Source organism: Amia ocellicauda, chromosome 5 (assembly GCF_036373705.1).
Source record: "Amia ocellicauda isolate fAmiCal2 chromosome 5, fAmiCal2.hap1, whole genome shotgun sequence".
In the NCBI taxonomy this organism is placed as follows: domain Eukaryota; kingdom Metazoa; phylum Chordata; class Actinopteri; order Amiiformes; family Amiidae; genus Amia; species Amia ocellicauda.
The window spans coordinates 43,527,058-43,549,079 of record NC_089854.1 but is presented as its reverse complement, the minus strand read 5'-3'; the positions used below and the strand labels follow the sequence as shown (position 1 = coordinate 43,549,079).

Sequence of the window (22,022 nt, the reverse complement as noted above, 5' to 3'; positions counted from 1 at the left end):
CAATTGAGCATGCATATCACTTGCTTTAGGCAAAACTGAAGGCAAAACGCCCCAAGAACAAGCAGGAACTAAAGACAGCTGCAGTGCAGGCCTGGCAGAGCATCACCAGGGAAGAAACCCAGCATCTGGTGATGTCTATGGGTTCCAGACTTCAGGCAGTCATTGACTGCAAAGGGTTTGCAACCAAGTATTGAAACTCATAAATTAATTCATGATTCAGAGCCAAAATGATAACAATTGTGTCACTGTGTCAATTTGATTGTCACAAATATTTATGGACCGAACTGTAGCTCTATAGATATAGCGAGAGATAGGATTTTGAGATTTAATCCAAGTATGTTTAGCCAGTAATCACAATACATGGACACAATACCTCCCTAATCATGAAAATGACCTGTGTAGAGAGACGTCGGATCTGGTATACTGTGTAGCTGACCTGCAGTTTAACAACCAAAAACTGCAAGACGAGGTCCGAAAAGTGAAACTGGCGGTGGAAACTATGGAGGAGACCAACAATAAGTTAATGGAGGAAAACGAAGACCTCAGGGCACAGGCTAAAAGGTAGTGACAAGTGTAATGTATTGCCTTCCTTGTATACTGGTGTGCAACTAATCGCAATATTAGTCATTTACAGGTAAAATAGTTTGCTCTTGTATAATGGAAAATCTTAAGTGGGGAAAAGGGGAAACTTCTAATCGTTCAGAATGTTTACAGTATTTAAAGTTTTATTTGCAATAATAGCATACTGGAATTATCAAATTATGTATGTACCCATATATCAATTAAAATATGATATTATTCCATGAATAATATTAATGTCTTTTGTCTTAAAAGTGTATGAATGCATGGTATTGTGTTGTTGAGTGAGTCATACCATGTCTTGAAAGTTGACAGTTGTTTCCTGGATGGCTTTCAATATATACATACTGTATGCAATCAATGTACAATGTGTCTAGGCTGGTTTATTTAAAGATTCCCTCTCAAATAAATAGTACTGAATTTGCACCATTAAAATGCAAGTGAGTTTTCTTGCAGCACAATATAGGTTTCAAATTTAAATACACCAAATCAGTGATTTTTGCGTTTTTTTCCCTGCTGAATGTGACTTGGTCAGTTCACTTTGAGGTTTGCTGTGTTTCAGTGGCCAGCAGTCTGCGATGAAGGAGAAACTGTTAAAGGAAGAACTGGAGGAAATGAAAGCAAACCTTAGCAATGTGGAGGAGAGCAGAGCCAGATCAGTGGCACAAAACAAACAGATGGTATGACTGTAATGCAGGAAACAAACCTACAAAATCCATGAAGGGGCAATGCAGGGGGATTTAGAAATTGTAGTAGCAATAATTCAATTACCATTTTTATCTTCTATTATACTTTCTGTTCACTCTAATGCATGGATGATTTAAAAATATATATGTAGTGTTACCCTTGTAATGTATAAACCTGCTCAGATCTGATGTGAAGGTGCATGTTCTGCTAATAAAAATAAAAAATAAAACCAATTCTGTTGAAATAGTCAAAACAATATTTTTTACCCATTACAGCTTCAGACTACTTCTGTATCGGGGAATCAGTATGCGATTTAAAATTATTTCATGTGCTAATGCGCAGGAAACAAGTCCAGTTGATTTTCTTCATTATGATTTGTATTAATTGTTGATATTTTTGTAAACTTACAGGAAAGGGAGAATCAGAGTCTTGTTTCGAAGATCACATCTTTGCAGGAGGAGGTATGCCTTTGTATAATGAAGCTTCACATGATTTAGGTGTGATTTATAGACCAACTTTGCCCTCTTTACAGTCTGCGTAGTATGGGTTTTTAAGGGGGCAATCTCACCTTTCTAAAACTATTTACTATTTAAAGTATTTAAGTATTAAAGTATTTATTTTGACTTTAAGGCGATGACGTCAAAATCTGTTTGTTAACATAGTCATTAATATTGGTATAGTTTTATGTAATGTAGAATCGCAAGGACATTTTGATCATTTATCAATAAGACTACATTAGAGCTACATTCCTACATCAGCTACATTGGAGCAATTTGTGAAAAACATGTATCATTTCTTCGAAGGCCTACAGTCAGCTTAAAACACTACTCTATATATCCATGAATAAACTAATCGTATGCTCTGCTTTCTCAAATTGTTCTGTATGTTTTTTAAGTCCTGTTTAATTAGCTTTTTCATCACACTATTTTGCTGTTTGTCAGAATATTAAGAACACTGTGGATATCGATGATCTTCAAAAGAAGATCGCTGAGCTGTGTAAAGTCAATGCTGATCTTCAGGTACATTGGAGTTAAGAGAATTAGATTCATTATGCATTAGATTCTCTTTAGGAAAATCTCAATTTGAAAGATGAAAGAATATGTTGGTCTCAGTCTGTCACCCTGTTTTTTTTTTTTTTTTTCCCTCTATGAAAGGTTTACTTAAATCTCTTACCGTGGCAAATTATATGATGCATTTGATCTCTTGTTGTTGAACTATGTGCTCTGTTCTGTGCTGCCAAAGTCATCTATGACAGGGGTAAATGTAATTCACCTCCCTGCTGTCGGATGTACCACAGTAATGTAGCACCTCATCCCCTCAACAGTAACACCAGCTCAATTTGATTTTCGCAAGTCTTTTTCCTCCTCTTCAGATCCAGATGCATTCATTTGATGCCATCATCAGTGCAAAGGAAGTGCTCCTGTGTGAGGTTAGTTTATACATTTATTTCTGTAAATGTTGCTCTTTGTCTAGATCTGAACATTTATCCCTTATTTTCATCAGTTCATGACATTCCTACCTTTCAAAATCAAAATTTAGTTGACAATTTTTGGCCTTTTTCACAGAAATGTGTGTAAGTGTTAAAGCACTGGTGCCCTGTCTTTGCCGATTTTTATTACACAGACATTCACGAGAAGCTTCAGAAGCACATTAAAGTGAGAAATTGTTAATTTTATAACAGGACTGTCTGTTAATGAGATTCTGTTATTGTTCAAGTCCCAGAAACCACAGAATCTATTTCTCGGAAGCCAGGGTGGTTGAGCAAAGATGAATATTCAATTGCAGATCTTTTTTGAATCTCTCTGTTGTCTTTTGTGTTTACTTTCATTAAAAATTAATATTAAGAAAATACTGAATTACTCAACCGAAAACCTGAAAGCTTTGATTAGATGAACTTGATTGAAAATGGCTGACAACTTTTGTATTTGTGCCAGGAGAAAAACTATTACACACAAGTTAAACTTACTGTGCATCTTGTTTGGTGCTTTAGTCTTTGTTAAGTGTCAGGCTAGTGGCTTTGACTGTTTTAGTTTCTTTTAGTTTTGTTTTAATCATGCTCATTATATCTTCAATTGTTAAGCAGCTATAGTTTTTATATACATTTCAATAGGAACTTATTTCTAACTAAGAACTTCAAATACCAAATTGGAATGGAGGATAGCGGTATTTATTATAGATCAAAAGAAACTCATTACAATTAAGAGTGCGATGAAAGGAAACTGAAAGTAGACTATAAAATCTCTCTCCTTTCATCAAGCAAATTGTAGCTTTAGCTTGAAAGTGAGGTCAGATGCCTTTATCTTTATTTTGATGTATCATAGTTAATGAGCAAAGTAAATTTGTTTAAACATGGGGAAAAAAAACAATTTGAACACTTTTGTGGTGACGGAAATGGGCATAGCCTTTTTTCAAAGAGGCCGCAGCTTAGACCAATTAAAAGGTCACCCAACTGAAAAGTACAAGGCATGTTTTACCTTTGTTTTCAGTACTTGCAGCCTGTGTACTACTATCATTACATTTTAAATTCATTTTTTATTCCTTACTAATTTATCCATAGAAAAATGCCCAAATTCAAGAGCTGAAGACTACCATTGTGGAATATTCTTCAGTTACCGAGGTGAGCTTTTTAAATCTCATGCGTACATGCTTAGACCAGTTTACCCCGTTCAATGTTTTATATATCAATTGGGTCTTTTATGGCATTTATGTTGAAGAAATTAGCTGTTGAAGACTGAAAATCGACTGAAAGTTAGGGTTAACTTTTCTGTGTTCTTGAACGAGGCCTCATTGCAGTCTTCCATTTCATTTATGATTTTAAAGTGGTGCATGTGCATGCATTTTGAGTTTATGTAACTTTTTTTTTTTTCTTTTGACTCACGACAGTTGCTGAGGGCTGAGAAGAGCAAACTGGAAAACCACATGGAGATGCTTCAGCCTGACCTGGCTTCGTGAGTAGTCAAGGCATGGGAGGGGAGCCTCATTTATAAACGTTGGACTGCATTTGTTGGTTGGTGTTTTCTCCAGTGTTTTCTTTTCGATAACCAAGTGTTTTCTCTTGTTAAAATCTCTAGGGGGGGTATGAGTCTCTCTGTGGCCTACAGACTTAACCAGAGCATCTCAGGTTCACTACAAACTGAGCTGGCACTTGCCCAGCAGGCACCAGAGGTTTGTGATTGTTATATCTGAAGTGTAGATGGTGGGTGTGTGATTGTGGTAGTATAAAATTCTAGTGAAATTTGTTGCAAAGCTGCTGTGGCATGTAGTGTCTTGAAATTGTGTTGCTTAGTCTTGTTGTCTAAAGTGTGGTTGGGTATGCAGACCTACATTGTGAGCTGGAGTTCAAGGTGATTGTATCTGGCTTGCTTTGCAGTGAGACGTATTATATTCACTCTAGGTGATGTGACGATGAATGCATTCTCCTAAGGGAGCCAGTCATATCACTTTAATCTGCATTCCTCTCTGAGCTCTGCTCCCAGACTTTCTGAATTTCTGAAGGTCTGCAGGAAGTAGGCAGAGGCTGTGCCGCTAAAGATTATGAATGTGAAATGCGAAAGAGTGTGAAAGTCATTTTGCCGAAAGAAGGTATTTGTCTGAGTGCCAGCGTTACAGATATCAGCTTTTTAATGGTCTGTTTACACTTGCCTTCTTAAACAAGTGTGTTTTGTGTGCTGCAGGTTCATGGCGCAGAGCGTGTGTCCGCTTCACCATGTCACACGCCGTCTTTAGATGAAACCTTAGACAGGGAGGTGCTGTTGCTGCTTCAAGGGCCTGCACCAGAACAAATGTCTGCTGAATTCAAGACCATCATACAGAAGCTGGTATGATCCTGGGAGACCGAGCAGTGGTTTGGAACTGACAGAATATAAGGCTTGTCAATCGAGAGTGCTTTAAATTTACTTTTTATTGAAATTTTTCCACTGTTTTGTGGTTTCTGTCAATCCTATTGTACTGTGGCCCATTATTGAAGCCTAGCTCACCTGGTGCGAATGCCTGACCTTCTCAGGAGAATCACATGACAATATGAAAATAAATATCACTTTGCTTGTCGTTACTGGCATTTTTCCCATTTTGCCTTTTAAAAATCTCTAGCAAAAAAGCCTTCAGTTTATTTAATCCAGTTAGGTTCATATACCTGCTCTGAGTACCACTTTCTTCACTGTAGTAATCTCATAATATTTAGGTCTTAAAAAGTACTAGGGGGGGTTGGTAGTAGGGCCCAACCGATATATTGGAACTCCGAAAGTATCGTCCGATATTTGCCTTTTACAGAAATAAATATCAGCACGTATTCCACCGATAATGCACTGATGTATTTTCTCAAACTATCGGCTAAATATTTTTTTTCAAATTATAAAAATCTTCATCAGACGTAATAAATAAATACCTGTTTCTTTGGATTTACAGTCATTATCATTATTTACCATTCTTTAACATAGTTATGATGCTTGCTTAATCGAATCCGTAATTGAACTAATAAAGCAATATACAGTTAAGTAATTAAGACCTCGGTTGGAACAAAAACCAGCAGCGCAGGGGGTACCTCCGGACAAGTTTGAAAACCACTACCGTATACTATGGCATAGAGTTGCATTTTCACTGAAAAGTTAAATTGCTTTTCAAAATTCACAATAGCAATTAAAATAAAATAAACACTAAATGTTCTCTGAGGATATTGACTTGGATATCAGCAAAAAAAAAAAAAAAATGTCAAGCAAGCTCAGATCTTAGTAAAAAACGCATCTCAGACAATGTTGGATAAAACTGAAAATATACATACATAACTATTTCAAATCCTACATCATGTTGTGACTGTGATTTGTATTCATACTTATTAAATACGTTTTTTAAATACATATTTTTTTTAAATGCCCATAAGACATTTCTTAAAAAAAAAAAAAAAAACTATAACCTGCAGGACTTGATACCTGAGAGAACCTGACGTGTGTAAAATGCAAATATAAGCCAAACCAGCACTTAACACTATCTTATTTGATCTCGTGTATAGAACAGGCACATTATTCTATTTGTGTGTGAAATTGCTCATATACCTTGGTCTTTGTTCTAATGTATAGAACATGCACATGTTTCCTTTATTCTCCCTTATTCTAAATAATTTTTACAATGTTTGATTTGTTGTTGCTATTGATGATGAAAATTAATGTTAAAGTTTTATGTAACATGTTAAAATGTAAAAGTCCTGTCTTCAGTGCATATTTGAGACAATTTGTCTCTGTCAGGGAGAGATTTGAGGGATCCATGCTAGAATGTCTGTTTTGCATGCTAACAAAAAAGTAAATATCGGCAGATATATCGGTAATCGGGAAATTTTGCTTCCCAATTATCGGTATCGGAGCCAAGAAAACCTGCATCGGTCGGGCTCTAGTGCAATTGCTTTCGTGTTATGAAAAAACGTTTTAAATTAACCATCTGTTCCAATAATGAAGCGATTCACTAATAAACTTTTTACAGTAACATTTAATTTTGTCAAGATTTTACAGTAAAGCATACATTGTAATTCTATGCTAAACTGAATATTAATGGAATGCTGCCTTGTTAGAACTGAATGCCAAAAGCTTCTGAAGGACTCTTATATTTTTATGTTCATGATGTATTTTTTTATTTTATCAGCATCAAGACTTTAGGGAGGACATTTACACGATTATGTGTATACTAAAAGGATTTATTGAAGCAAATATAGGAAATGAAACCCCATCTGAGAAGAGTTTTGAGGTAAGTTTTTTTTTTTTTTTTTTATTAATTTTTTTTTAGGAGTTTTTTCTCCTTTTTTGTACTGGTTTTAGATGTACCATACCCCTGTGGATTGCTAGAAAGGGTATTTTCATGTTTTGAAATTATCCAAAATGCTAATGTTAAAAAATGTGTGGGCACATTTTCGTTTTGTATATTTAGAACAAACAACAACAAAAAAAAATCCCCTTCCTTCAGAGATTCACAATTTCAAGTCACATGAACGACTCTGTATACTGTAGCTATACATTGATTTAGCAAAATGCGGTCTAAAATAATCTATACATCTATACATCTTATGTATATGTTAACAAAGTATTTGTTTTTCCTTGTCACCACATCATGCAACAAAATATTGTAAATGTACAGTTCATACACAAGACATTTGTTTTACATAATAGTGTAAATACTTTAGATTCTTCATTGTCTACTGTAATGATATAATATCCTTTGTGTCTTGTTACAGTTGTAAGTGATTGAAGACTTATCTGTTGGTGGTTGTTGTGGTTTCTTTTGAAATAGAAAGTACAAAGTGAACTGGAAGAAAAGAGGAATATGTGGATTCACAGCATCGAGCTGCTTGACCAATATAAATGTTCGATGGAGAAGGAGTTAATTAAAATGGCAAGCAATATACGAAGGTCCAGAACAGATATGCTTCACCTGAAGAAAGAGCTGTCTGTCAGGTGAGACGTGTGTAGGGGAACAGTTGAATTTAGCGTGTGGAAAGAGCATGAGTATAAACGGCAGAAAATATCACACTTTGTACATTTTAATCACACTTCTTGCTTTCCTCACAGCTGACATCCGTTCTTTTATGTTTTACAAGATAAACTAGATGAGCCCTTTCAACTGCAAGTGTTTGACATTTCTTTTATGTATTTATCATATCCACCCTGATAATTATATGCATTTTTTTTTTTTTTTTTTTTTTTAAACACCAACAAAACTAACTCTGTCCTGTGATTCACAGCTCTGGTTGCTGAGTAACTTGGTAGTTTCCGGCTCTGTCTCATGAGAGAAAACAAATTGACCACATCCATAAATGAGCCATATTCAATTCTGTTCCTAAAGGGTCTTCACAAATGTAATTCCGCTTTAGAAATTTGTCTTTTATTTATTTTTTGGTTTAGCTAACCTTTCATGTTCTGGTTATGTTCGGCAGGCCAAGGATGCTGTAGTCTCGACCGAACTGTAACTGTCTTCATCTCTCTATGATGTTTTAAGCAGGCTTATCTTCCAATTCTGTAGCCTTGCTCTGCTTTATAACCAACCAAAAGAAATGTAAAGATTTCCCCTGATGAATACTAAAACCAGACCTCTTGTTGGATTCATTCAAAATGTTCTTCACCTTCACAGCGTGAATAGCCAAACTTACGATCTCACCGTTAAAAGCAGGCTGTTGGGTCCTGCTGATTTGAACAAAGATCTCAACCAACAGAACAATTTTATGCATTAAAAACAGCTTTCCCCTCCTCTGTTTTTTCACTCTTAAACTCGATATTGTGTGTGTGTGTGTGTGTGTGTGTGTGTGTGTGTGTGTGTGTGTGTGTGTGTGTGTGTGTGTGTGTGTGTGTGTGTGTGTGTGTGTGTGTGTGTGTGTGTGTGTGTGTGTGTGTGTCTGTGTCTGTATGTCCACGCACGCACGCACTCGCGCGGACGCTTTGGTTTAGTGAGGATCGCTGCTTGCGGAACTGCAGTGAGAGGGCAGGGGGGTTGATGCCCAGGTGTTGGGCCTTTCTTAAACGTCAGTCCGCTTGTGTGGTTTTTGTCTCACTTCACAGACTTCAAGAGCTGGAGGGCCAGAAGCAGCTGCAACAGGAGGCAGACAAACTGCAAGAGCGACTGCAGCACAAATTCAGAGAGGTGGCTTCCCAGACCGAGAGCCAACTGCCACAGGTAGAGTGGGAGTCTTGGACTTACCTGTGCCTCAGATGGGAATTTCTCCAACGTGGCGTCTCCCCTCCCAGAAGAGCGTTCTTTCGAGTAGAATAACTCGACCGGCAGAAGGGTTTTTAGAAGGATGTTGAGAGCTGTTTGAGTAGGTGGTGTATGTGGGTGGTTCTGTTACTGAACTTAAACAGCTTGCATTTATTTATTATTTGGTGGGGGGTTAAAAAAAAAACCCCGCTTCTTACTACAGATATGTAACTGAATATTTATATATATATTTTTTTTTTATTATTTTTTTTAAGCAAGTAGCTATAGGCATAGCAAAACAGTCATGAATGTAAGATGATGGCTTTTCCTTTTCTAGAGAGGTAGTATGAAAGGTAGCAAAGGTTATAAGAACCTAAGGTTTATTTTCTGAATTATTGAGCGCAATTTCATGCTGTACATTCAGATTGCAGAGTCAACAGCACTGCCTTGGACAGAGGAGTCTTCACGGAGATACAAACTAGGGAAAGCAGGCACTGTGTCTGGGAGCTGTGGAGAACTTTGCCGAGTGGAAGCCCATCAGGGTAAGTGCTGTTCCTCAGATGGATCTTTATAGCAAAATCACAGGGAGGAAGTAGTTTCTAGTGACCTGGTCTGATGAGATTTCTGCATTTAAAATGAGTTATTGGGGAAAATAAGTAGAATTCCCATGTATTACTTTACCAAAGTAATTAATTAAAGGTCTGCAATGTACAGACTACAGGTTGCATTTGTTCTGTGTCATTTGGACCAAATTGCAAGTGAAACGTCTTTCATCTTTCCACCATGAAACCAAAAAGTTCTGCTTCGCACCAACAGAAATGCAATTGGTTGACTCTAATATTACAAAACTGTTGAGAATAGACTAACTTTGTTGCTGCTAAGCTTTGAGTGCCTTAAGTAATGAGGTCTCTGTCACACATGGCTGATAAGCAGGTATGTTTTTTCTCTATCACTGTGTGAATGTAAAGATTCGGAAATAATATGATTTTAAATAAAGGAGAAGTTGGCTTTTAGTGCAATTGTTCCAGCTAATACCAAATTATCTATTAAAAGCACACTTCATTTTAATACTTAATCAAACATGTTTATTTTAATTGTAGTGCAATGTAGCCCCTACATGATCAGAACGTTTTGTTGCTGTCTGGTGTTTTTAAATCGCCTCAAATGAATCTTGAAATGACGCACAATGCAAAGTAATAAACCAAAGATAACTATTTTTATAATTCACTAGTTCAAAAGAGTGCGCTGATATGTTTGCACTAAATGGCAGGTTCCTCTTTGTTTAATCTATTTCCTGAATATTTACCCTTTAACCTTAATTCATTTAATGTGATGAATGATGACTAATTTGTGTTTTTCAAAGAAGGTAGAACTTTCTCCTTTAAAATGTGAAGATTACATAATTATTGTTCACCCCATTTGCAATTTTTTGGATTAGCAAAAACTTTCACATTCTAGCTCACTATAGTTATAAAGTGGGGATTTTGGGCACAGATGCATCGGTTTTCAGCTTTTTCTCATGCTGGCCTTTTTTTGGTTAGTTTCTTTTTACATCTAATAGCATTAACTTCATAATAATCAATTGGGGGTATACACAAAATATAGATTTTATAGAAATGACAAAATAAATAAATTGATTTAGTTAATTAAATGTGTAGTGCTGCATGTGCATTTTATTGAGCTAATTGCTTTTCAAAACCCATGATGTTTCCAGTTGTTCTGGGTTAGCAACTCGGGCAATGGAATTGACAGTCTGTGTCTCTTGGCCTTTGCACAAGAGTGGATTAGCCAGAGGGTAATGGAATAGCAAGTGATCCTTGAAACCCAACGATGTGTGGAGGCTGAAGCTGGTTTCTACTCTGGCACTACTTGCCTTCTATGGAGAAAACAGCAAAACGCCACGGGATCAAGAAGTACAAACCTCTCCACTTGAGTCGCTATGTGATGCCAATGTAAAAATGTGATTTTTGATGTTAGTTTGAGGTGAGGTCAGCTCAGAAGCCCTGAGATTTGTTAACCTTATGAAATGTTCACCTTTTTTTACTTTTTAAAGCAAACTCATTCGATTTTTATACCAGACATGTAAAATTGAGGTGCATTGTGATTGTGAGAGGAGCTCCACTTAATGCATTGTATTTTGTTTAATAAAATATCTTTCCAGGAACTGAAAATACACTGACCCAAAAGCATAAAAGACAGCATCCCGGATTGATTGACGAGGTAGGTTGTGTGTGTAATGGTCAGGTTTCTTTTAGGCTACAGTTTAATTCTTTACAACACCTGTTTCCGGGTTTAATTTTTTTTATGAGCCAGTGCAGTTCCAGAGTGTTTTATTAAAAGCAAACAACATTAAAGTAAGGTTTAATTATACTGTATTGAAAATATCTTCTAAAAGAAAAAGTAATGCAAAACAAGTAATGCAAGCCCTTGTCAGGAGTTTACCTGTATGATGTAAAGTCTCCGCAGCATAGGTTGCACTTCTTAATATGTAGATGTACTGTAAGATTTCAGGCTGGGTTATTTAAATAAACTTTTTGTTCAGTTGCACAATGCCTTGCTGTTGATTTGTTTTCCAATTTCATGTATGCTAGTCCTCTGGCTTTTAAAATGGTAGCCTTGACATAGAGATCATTCAAGTGTGTCAAAACACTAAGCACAAAATGGAGCACACACAACCGCAGTTACATCTGCTACCTTGGCCTCATGTGTCATAAATAATTTAAATCCTACCCTTTTTTGGGGGGCTGTGATGCTACCAAATATGTCACTTCCTGTGTTTGAGCGCATCCACGATGCTGACAGATTTAAGAAGCGCTTCTTTCCTGAACACAGGCAAAAAACAGAACTAGGCAGGAAAAAGCTGTGCTCTATGGATAATAACATCCACACCCATCTCTGTTTAGTGCGATGGCCATAGAGATTTGAGAAGCTCAGAATGGTGCCAGAATTAGAGATCTCTTGTCCTTTGACCTGTGTTTCCATGTGACTTCCCACAAAATGAGCAAAATATTCCATAAGTACTGAATGATCAGGATAAGTTTTTCATATTGTATTCATTATATCGGTCTATAGTTATAGAAAGACTTACAGTTTTCAGTGTTTTCATTATTCCATACATTATGTATTTTGTTATAATGTAGAGTTCTCCTGGTATAAATGTCCTTGAAATGGCCTTGACAGATTGCATCAGGGGAAGGATTTGCTAAACAAATTTTATGAAAATGCAATTGCTTTGGTCACTATGTGATTCTGATTCCAGTGTTTGGGAATTGGTCTGCTGCTTCCTGTCTTAGCACAACCTCCAAGGAATTAGGTTTCAGAGGTTGCTTTGTATTCTAATAAATTAACCATCATATGTGCTTCACAGAAACTGAAAAATATGTTGCACAATGTGTGTGTGTGTGTGTGTGTGTGTGTGTGTGTGTGTGTGAGAGTGTGTATGTATAAATCCTTACTAGTACTTAATTGTTTAACACGTGATCAGATCTTGTGCTGGTGCAATACTATTATAGTTTGTTTTTTATTTTATTTTTTAAGAATGGCAAAGGTCTGTGTAAGTGTTATCTTGGCAAATGCAGCAGTTATCATTGTGTTGCATTTGTGTTGTAGGAACACATCTGGTGGAGATTCTCAAGGGCTGGAGAAAGCGACCACAATGCCGTCCAGGGTCCACACTGCATGTCTGTGGTTCACTCTTGCTCGTATACCCAACTTTTTGGTAAGCTTTCCATGATCTGTACTTAGTTTGCTTGTGGTGTTCAGCATGCTCTTTTTCCTGGTTCTCTTTCCAGAAGCAAAAATGCAAAATGTATCTCTTTATGGTAGTTTATTTTGACTACAGCAATGGCCAATATTTTGCTTGAGTTGTCACTATCCCTATTGCTAGGGGTATAGCACAGTTTTTGACCATTACTGTGCCTTTCGTCCTCACATCAATTTGTCCAATTATATAGGCTTTCTATGTCTTTGGTAATTCTTTATCAATCTTTTGTACTGAATTTCTAAAGGAAAAGCCCTCCTCTTGTGCTCTTTTCAGAGGTAAGTGCACTTCTGTTTGGCCAGTGAGAATACAATATGAGACACCAAGTGCAGTCACTTAATTAAACACTTCTCCATTTAAGTAATGTCATATGTACTTATTAAGCAGTTAGTCCTGAATGTGTTTGAGTTTAATTAACCTGAAACATTTCAATGACTTTCTTTCAGATGCATTGACTTTGGACCTTCTGCATATTTGCCCAAGACTAGAAACACAAAGCTCAAAAAGGCTAGGATCTGTGTTTCGGAGCATCAAGCAGTTATTTGAACCACATCCAACCGTGGAGAAGACACTATCTAAAATCAGCAGGTGAGCAAATGGCGCCAATATCTAATGGCGAAAGGCAGGCGCTTGGTGGCGTGGCCTAGGCCAGGGTGAGACCACACAACACAAAATCACTGTACGCTTTCAAGCTGGCTAAGAATTATTTGCTGATTGTAAAAAGTCTGAATTGCACAATATGCTTCGATTTTCTCGGGAAAATCCGAATCAAATAAGACTATTAATGAATGTTGATTTTATTTATTATTTGTTAGCAGACTCCCTTACCCAGGTTGCATTGATCGTGTAGTACGTTTTCAAATCGATTAATTGAACACCACTTTTTAATCCTCTTTGTAGGTATCTAGATTTTAGGTGGCCTCGTGAAGCTTGCATCATATTGTGTGTCCAATGTTCACACCATCCTACTTATTTTCCCATCTGTGGAAATGCCCAAGCTTTTTGCAATGCAAAGCAGTATTTTCTCTCTTAGGGTGTGCTTGTGGGAGCTCATTGTCATCGATTTGCTGTGGTTTTTCATTTTAGCAGGAGCAGCTTTGCATACGCTGATCTCTGAGCTAGAACTGTGGTCCTCACAGCTTCCCTGAACTTTACTGATCCCTTAAAAGCCTTTTGCAGAAGACTGATGCCAGACTGTACAATTGAACTGGAAAATACTTTTTCAGGAAGTTTGGTTAATTTTAAGGAAGAGATCCCCCCCCCCCACACACACACACACAAGTTCATCCTCATCAGTCAATTTTGTGCTTTTTCCCTGCAGCTGCGAGACACTGTCAGTTGGTGTGCAAGTTGAAGACGTCTCCACTCTATTCAGCATGAGCGACATGAAGGTAGTGTTCAGGAAGTACATCTGAGGGGAAAGCTTCCTTTATTTTACTTGTCATAGCTGTGCTGAGTTGTGTGTTTCAGAACTTCCTCTTTCTTTTTTTCCTTGTTACAGTAACAAGCTACCTTATTGTATCACACTTATCTATTTTTTAATTTTTCTTGATGTATTTTGTTTCAAAATATTGATTTGGGGGTTCATGGAAATATCATAGAAAAATCTACCGGACAAGAGCTGAGTGAAGCTTGCTAAGGTAAGGCAGAAGAGTCTGTCCTCTCCTACACTGTTACTGTACTGCAGTGTTTCTTGCTGAACACGGCTGTGCAATTTCTTTACCAAAATCCTAGCGATTTCATTGATGCCTTACAGTATACCTCTGCTATGTTGTCTAGTTAAATAGGGTATTTATGTATGTACTTATTTTAATTGAATAAGATGCATCATGTGCAGGGAGTAGTTTGGATAACTGCAATAGTAAGAATATCTTTGAGGTCTATATTGAGTCTCCAGGGTTGCTTCAGAGCCTCAACTCCTTCAAGGCTACAGTGTCTTCAGAGACTGTTAGCAGAGAACTGGCTAAGCGGGATAGATGTGAATAAGTTTAAAACATAAAGCACGCCCTCAAGAGACTGGAGAGGGGAATGTGGGGAATTCGAAGAGGATTCGAAGGTTAAATGATTTCAGTTTTGAACGTTGCCTTTCCTGCAGTTCTAAGGATTTCCTAAAGACTTCCCCTAGGAAACAAAGCACTTGTCTAAAGCTTGCAAACCAGGGAAAAATGAATAATTTCAGCAGGCTGGTTTGCTCTTTCAGTGTATCGTATAAGCATAAATATTCATTGCAGGTGGAATTTTAGAACTGAGCATAATTCAGCACTGGTATTTTATTTGGTTAATCAGATGCCTGTAATTTAGCAACTTTGAGATAGCAGGGAGTTGTGGCAATTCATGTTATATAAATGTATACTGTAGGAAACGTAGGAATTCTCTACCAAATTAATCAGATCCTTAATGTTTTTGTTTTGTTTTTTGAAATGGTACTCATTGTATTTTATTCAATGTAAGCTTTAGCAAATGCTTCAAATCATGTTTATGGGAGTAATTAGTGTACTTGAATTTATAAAAAATACAGAAGAAAATGGGTGTTGGTTGTGTTCGTGGTTTGTCTGTGGATTTATCCTAGACGCCCTTTTATCCTAAAAGTCTCACATAATTGCGAATAGTTTGCTTAAGAGGCCCCGCTCCTGCTGCAGTTTCCATTCCCATGCTTAAGTGTTTCAAAGTGTGGTGCTTAGACTGTAATATAGCACCATCTCACACTGTATAGATATACATCTGGATTCCACTATAATATTCTTTAAAATAAGTAAAACGGTATTTCTAACTTAAGCAAACGCTTTATGCTAGAAGTTGACATTTCCAGTGTTTGTTTTGGGTTGTTGTGGTCATTCTCATATTATGACTAATGGATAAAGTTTTCTTGAAGTAGAGTAACAAAATATTGATGAAGCCCCCACTTAATTTCAGTGCTTGAATTTTGCAAATTTACACAATGGTAAAATAAAAGTAGAGAGATCTTTAAGTGTTTTTTTATATATAAAGATCCTATTGTAAATAGCAGTAATGACTCTGGTTACCAAGGCTGCACTACTTTGCACTGTACTGGGATGAGCAGGTGTTTGAAAATCTTTAGTTTGCTTGCACTGCAGTTTTCGATTTATTTTATTATGAGGACTTATTTGCATCTGAATGTTGTTGTACACTACAAATGCTAGTATCACTTAGGACATATGCTTTTAATATATGGACACAGTGGTCGAAATGGAAATTCAAAAGTACCCGTGTGGAAAGTCCTGTGTTAACTGTTTCGCATCTGAGAGAGAGAATAAAGTTTTTCATTTTATATTTTAACGTAAGTTTAACAAAAATAAAAAATAGAAATGCCTATTATATACTAGTTAATGTGTTTTTAAGATGTTAAATTGTGCTTACATTAAATCACTATCATTAAATCATGTTCTTTTTTTTTATCTCCAACCACTGTTCTAGTAACTAAGAAAATGTCCACCGCAAGATTAATTTGCATTAATGAGTGTCAGTCGACGTTTGTTCTCTCCCTCAAAGAAGATTGCTCACATTAGCCAAGTTGATTTTGTTTTCTTCCTTCATCATGTTTCTTCCTTCATCATCCACAGATGCAGGAACCTTGTATATATCCTCCACTAGTTTTGGTTGTTTAATAACAAATCGATCCATTACTTGATTTTTTTCCGGTTCTCTCACTTGAAAAATCAATCTAGTACATAGTTTTTCAATGCATGTAAGCATTTGCGCACGAAGAAGGCTTGAGTTATGGAGACGGCACATTGCCATGGAAACACAGCACTACTATAAAGTGCAACACTATAACTACTATACTTTTTTTTTTCTTTTAATTATTATTATTTTTTTACAATGAATAATAGGGCTGCCATTTTTTCTTAAATATATTTTAAATGTATAAACTTTTTCGATGTACAGCATACATTTGGTATTTATGAGATGTGCCAGTATGGCATACCTTTGTATATTGGCCCATTTCTACCACTGGATGGACATAATATGAAATGGTATAAATGGTTATAATATATATTTTCTTTGAATGTGAATATACTCCCCAGCTGTAGAAACTTTAGAGATTGGTGTATTTAAACTGTGTATTAAGTTAAGGGGCAAAAGCTGGGAAATTGTGAACCATTTCTGAAGGCAATTGGTTGCACCTGACCTTATTTAGAAGCGTCAAAGTGAAGGGGGTTAATACTTCTCTAATGAACACTTTTCAGGTTTATATTGATAATTTATTTTTTCACCCCCAACCTATATTTTCACACATTGAAAGTGTGTAGTAAGTTGTGTAGATCAAAAGAGGGAAAAAAATCATAATGCATCAAAACGCAACAAAAAGTGAAAATGTCCAAGGGGGGGTGAATACATATAAGCATAGTGTTTGTGTAAGCAATATTTTTAATTCTATTTAAAACACACGTGACCTCCTTGTAAAAGATTTTGATCTTTGGTGTTGACTGTAAGAAGTATGGGGGGGGGGTGCATTTACATTCATTAGTAAATCCCAATTGTTTTTTGTCTTCAGGAATTGCCTACCTTGCCTGTGAGCTCAGTGACATCAGACAGGTATGTACATTTCTCTGTAGCCTGGGGTAGCTGATTTGAGAAGGGTTTGCTACAGTATGTGATTGAACTGAACCTTCCTGTGATGTAATCTCTCTCTCGTCATTGATTCTCCAGTGACAATCAGGAGAGTGTGTCTGTGCAGGAGCCGGATCAGGTGTCTCCAGTGCTGTCTGATATGTCAGGTGAGAGGAAGTGGTGTTCAAGTTCAACCAACTGACTGACTTGCTGGCCACCCTCCAAGGGGAAGTTCTTACAGGAGGCGTCTCGAATAAAAAAAATAAAAAAAAATGTTTTGCTCTTGGCCGAGGTAGATGGTGCGTCACAGGGGGAAAATGTTAAACGCTCCGGGGGAAGTGCCCTCCAGATCCCTGCCGGCGAGAAGAGCTGCACGACGGAAAACGAGAGCGTTCAAGATGTAAACAAGACGGCCTCGTTGAGCACAAGTTTCTCAGGTTATTTATTTTATGAATTCTTTACTGAATATATTTTTTTTTTTTCTTGGAGGTCTTTTTGTGTGTTTACTGATAATGGACTTAAGTTGTCATGCGATATACGACTTGATATACACTGTGTCTTTGGAAAACGAAAGGCGCAAAGTTCATCCTATCATTCATATGACGCAGATGTGGTATGTATGAATTTGGAACCTGCTTGTGTGTAGCCTGACTGAATGTTAGTCTTCATTGAGAACTTTACTAGTGAAATAATGGGTGCCATTAAAAATGCTTCATGGCCAAAGTAGACTTCTCTGAAGATTCATGGCTTGGAGTCTGAACATAGGCTTTGCTCCTCTAGCACAATATTATTTCAGCATAATTTTTTAAACAAGCATCTCATTTGAAGTCAAGGCTCCAATGTACGAATGTTTTAAAATTTGAAATTAAATGTAATCATCACACTGATGGCTACAATCAAATTGCTTTTGAATTTCCTTGCCATCACTCTTGATGGATATTAACATTACTTCAGAATGAAAAAGTGCAACCACTGAATTCCACGAGTTTCACAAGATCGCACTTACTGAGATCGCAGTACTGCTCTTGTCAGATGAAAGGGCGATTTTCCTCTGGTACCATTTTCAGTACAAGTCTTAATTTGGAAAGTGTAAAACTGACCCAATCAATCGTCACTGCTAGGATCTTGGATTTGAGAAGACGGACAAACATTTGTGATTTTTGTGATGGGAGGAAAGTTTTAGCTTTCAGTAAACCTGATGACTGAACGTGTCCCTTGTACGCGTCTACTACCACTTCCTCTACAGTGTTGCTCAATGTGTGTTTTCCCTCTAGTCACTTATACCACAAGTTGCAAGAGTTAGTTCCTGGTGTGTGAGGAGCTGTGAAAGCGTTTTTGTCATTGCACTTTTAGGAGGAAGAACTGTTAGGTCTTCAGTCACATACAGCTAATGCAAAATAATAAATAGAAAAACTTGTAATATACATTTGCACTGTAGTTCCTTTGCTTTCTTTTTTTCATATTGTTTTCATCTTTGTTTTGCTGATGTTACAGATGGGATTCTGTCTCCAGTCACTGGAAACCAAGGCCCTTGTGGAGTTGTGCCAAAAAAGGACACACTAACCCCAAGAAGTAAATTTAAAAAACACCTGGTGAGAAACCTAATCTATACTTATTTCCCTTTTATTCTGTAGGTGATACATTAGGTGTAGCATTATTACATTCAAAGCTTTAACCAGTGAAGCCTCTGTACTCGTTAGAGACCTATACTGTCTCACATATACTGAATACAGGAGGGACTCAAACAGCTGCAACTCGATAAGGAAAAATAGACGTTAAGCTGATAACTTCCTGAACTAGCTGTACAGCAGGATTTTTCCTGAATGGTGAATGGTAAGAGCCGAGGGGTACTACGGCTGAATTCAGGGATCCATTTGTTGAAAGGAGTTGTGATTGTAGTTTGCAGTTTGAAAGTTTTTTTTTTTTTCTGCATCACTTTACCCACTCCTGATGGAGGCGCAAGAGTGGATCTTTTTCTCGCGAGGGTCACAAATTGTTGAAGTTCACTTTATTTTCAGTGGAAAATGAACGCAAATGACGCTTGTTCTTCCTGTAGTTAAACAAAGACCCATTACCATTATATTATGACTACTCCAATTCATTTTGTCAAGGAACTGTCTCGAAATATGGAAGCCATCAAAGAACACAACGCCCAGGAAGAACAGAGTGAATCGACTGATAGTTCCAAAAAAGAAGGTAGGTTTTGCGAGCCTTGTAAAGGTCCGCTTGCTGACCTCAAAACATGTTGGTGCAATTCAAAGTAAACAGATTTGATTGGGACTGTTAGTGTGATCTTGTGTTAATGTTAAAAACAGGCACCTAACCCTTTTCCTATGCCAAACCACAGTTGTGTTTGCTTGGGGGACAGGTGATATTTCTTTACACAAATCTCATTCTAAAACTTTTCATTTCCGATGTCTAGCTGGTACTCCTACCAAGAATACAGAGGAGCAGAACGATGAATCTGTGGCTGTGGAAAAAAACATGTAAGTGGATATCCCACTTCTAAAATCTGCATGAGTTACTATAACTTCGTATACTTTTAGATTGTGTGTGTATGTATGTATGTATGTGTGTGTGTGTGTGTGTGTATATGTATATATGTGTGTGTGTGTATGTATGTATGTATGTATGTGTGTGTATATATATATATATATATATATATATATATATATATATATAAAATTAGCAATGTATATTATGGAAGTAGAGATCTAGTGGCTTATCTAGCTGTTTTTTCCCTAAAAGATAAATGTATATATTTTCCTTGCTCTCTAGTTTCTCTGCTGATGAAAAGGCAATTGAGGTGAGCTGGTTTTTACATTTAATGTCTTTGTCAGACTGACTAATACATTGTAAAACTGAGGACAGATGTGCAATACTTGTCAATTGAGAATTAATGTGGATAATGCTTTTATTAAATATCAGATTAAATAAGATGGGTGGGGTTTCTTGATGTTGAATAACACCTGTGTAATATCTAATTTATTCGTATCAGTTTCCTGTTGCCATTGTCACACGGCTACAATTCTGTCAAACTTGTGGATTCCTACAGCATGGCTTCTCTCTTCTCAGTCCGAGTTTGACCGTTTGTCTCTGGGGTTTAAATGCGACATGTTCACTCTGGAGAAGCGACTCCGGTTGGAGCAGAGGTCCAGGGACCTAGCCGAAGAAAACCTGAAAAAGGAGATTGACAACTGCAAAGCTTTATTGGAGGTGAGAGGCATGTAAATCTTTCCAGTAAGGGGGGTAGATACCGGCCAGATACTTTAAGGGTATTTGTGACCGATAGCTTACTTTTACCAAATATGAAAACAGTGCAATTGCACAGTTTACGTCTGCAGTAATGTTTAGTGATACAAATACTAATATCCCCTATGAACCACTGGAATACAAAATTAACCCAAGCAGCCATTTTGTTTTCAATGCTTGACTGCTGGGGATCTCCATTAAGGAGTATGGATTCATAAATGTATTATAAATGGAGAGCAGTTTGCTCCTTTCAATCAGTGATGAGTGATACTTGTGCTTTTCTCCCCAGAACCTTGTGCCCCTCTGTGAAGAAGATAACCAGTCAATGGAGATTATCCAGAGGCTGAGAGATAATTTAGAGGTTCTAGTCCAGTCCATGACCAGAGTCTCCAGCAGATCAGAAATGCTGGGAGCAATTCATCAGGTGATCGGAGAAATCTTTCCACAGCCTCTTGTTATAATGATTATTATTGCTACAACCCAGCGGCTAAATGTTTAAGATTTAAAAAATGGAAAAACGGGAGATAATTAGATAGGATTTAGCTACGTGACTTGGTGGTGGTGGTGAGGATTTTATTAACTTGTCTCTGTTTTCAGGAGAATCGTGTCGGTAAGGCTATTGAGATTATGATCCAGCATGTTGACAATCTGAAGCGAATGTACAGAAAGGAGCACGATGAACTACTGGAACTCAAAGGGACCATCGTCCAGAATGAAAGATCTTTTGGATCCTATACAGACAGAGGTAAAGAGATTTAACTAGTTATGGCTTGTTTATCCTTTCATTTTATGCCGTATACGGAGGTCGTTGGGCAAGATCTGCCATCCCAATCTATAGTTCCTGTGTTAAAAAAAAAAAAAAAAGTGATATTTGACAGATGTTTTTTTTTTTCTTGGAGCACCATGTATAGATGGTAATCAAATGAAGCAGCTTCTCATAGTTCCCTGTAAGAACTAAATCTGCAAATGTTTAATTTGAGTTAAGTTTAACATTCATCACTTCCTTTTCTATGTAATTCTAATAAGAAAACATTGCTGTTTAACACTTAACTGAGCAAGAGTCATGTATGATTGCCCTTTGTGGCCTGACTCAAATACAAGATATGTGTGTGTGTGTATATATATTATTTAAAGATGCTACAGAAATAATCAGTATTACTCAAAATCTTCCCCAGATGATCTCCGAAGCAAGAAGAATTCAGGATCTCAGTACTATAAAGTAAGTCAGATTCATGTTTTTTGTTAGATCCCCTTAAAATACAATTTTTCATTTGCCCTTAGACTCTTGCAAAAATGTTTATGTACATATAAGAAGCTTGCATATTCATTGAAAACATTTTTGTTGCTTTTCCTGTCCCTCCGACTTTCACCTCCCAGCAGTCGGCACGTCGCGTGAGCATTGCTGCTATACCCAGAAATGTTGGAGCTGCTGCTCATTTTGAAATGGTGAGTTGTCTCATGTGCTAAGGAATGTCAACATGCTGCACACTTTTATCACTTATCT

General features: G+C 37.0%; 1 protein-coding gene across 3 annotated transcripts in view; it reads left to right on the top strand.

The window, feature by feature from the left end:
* Window positions 1-22,022, top strand: part of lrmp (lymphoid-restricted membrane protein) — a 30,263-nt gene that overhangs the window by 5,604 nt on the left and 2,637 nt on the right. For 2 of the 3 annotated variants that reach the window (XM_066705348.1, XM_066705346.1), the window contains exons 6-34: window positions 403-561; window positions 1,142-1,259; window positions 1,677-1,727; window positions 2,208-2,285; window positions 2,639-2,695; window positions 3,824-3,883; window positions 4,150-4,214; window positions 4,338-4,431; window positions 4,941-5,084; window positions 6,895-6,996; window positions 7,537-7,700; window positions 8,799-8,913; window positions 9,359-9,476; window positions 11,096-11,154; window positions 12,544-12,652; window positions 13,141-13,282; window positions 14,016-14,085; window positions 17,211-17,251; window positions 17,366-17,433; window positions 17,563-17,703; window positions 18,761-18,858; window positions 19,378-19,462; window positions 19,689-19,752; window positions 20,045-20,072; window positions 20,342-20,482; window positions 20,808-20,942; window positions 21,116-21,263; window positions 21,694-21,737; window positions 21,896-21,964. In XM_066705348.1, coding sequence (XP_066561445.1) covers window positions 403-561; window positions 1,142-1,259; window positions 1,677-1,727; window positions 2,208-2,285; window positions 2,639-2,695; window positions 3,824-3,883; window positions 4,150-4,214; window positions 4,338-4,431; window positions 4,941-5,084; window positions 6,895-6,996; window positions 7,537-7,700; window positions 8,799-8,913; window positions 9,359-9,476; window positions 11,096-11,154; window positions 12,544-12,652; window positions 13,141-13,282; window positions 14,016-14,085; window positions 17,211-17,251; window positions 17,366-17,433; window positions 17,563-17,703; window positions 18,761-18,858; window positions 19,378-19,462; window positions 19,689-19,752; window positions 20,045-20,072; window positions 20,342-20,482; window positions 20,808-20,942; window positions 21,116-21,263; window positions 21,694-21,737; window positions 21,896-21,964 — 2,767 coding nt within the window. The remainder of the gene's footprint in view (window positions 1-402; window positions 562-1,141; window positions 1,260-1,676; window positions 1,728-2,207; window positions 2,286-2,638; window positions 2,696-3,823; window positions 3,884-4,149; window positions 4,215-4,337; window positions 4,432-4,940; window positions 5,085-6,894; window positions 6,997-7,536; window positions 7,701-8,798; window positions 8,914-9,358; window positions 9,477-11,095; window positions 11,155-12,543; window positions 12,653-13,140; window positions 13,283-14,015; window positions 14,086-17,210; window positions 17,252-17,365; window positions 17,434-17,562; window positions 17,704-18,760; window positions 18,859-19,377; window positions 19,463-19,688; window positions 19,753-20,044; window positions 20,073-20,341; window positions 20,483-20,807; window positions 20,943-21,115; window positions 21,264-21,693; window positions 21,738-21,895; window positions 21,965-22,022) is intronic. The other variant, XM_066705347.1, reaches the window with a different exon arrangement.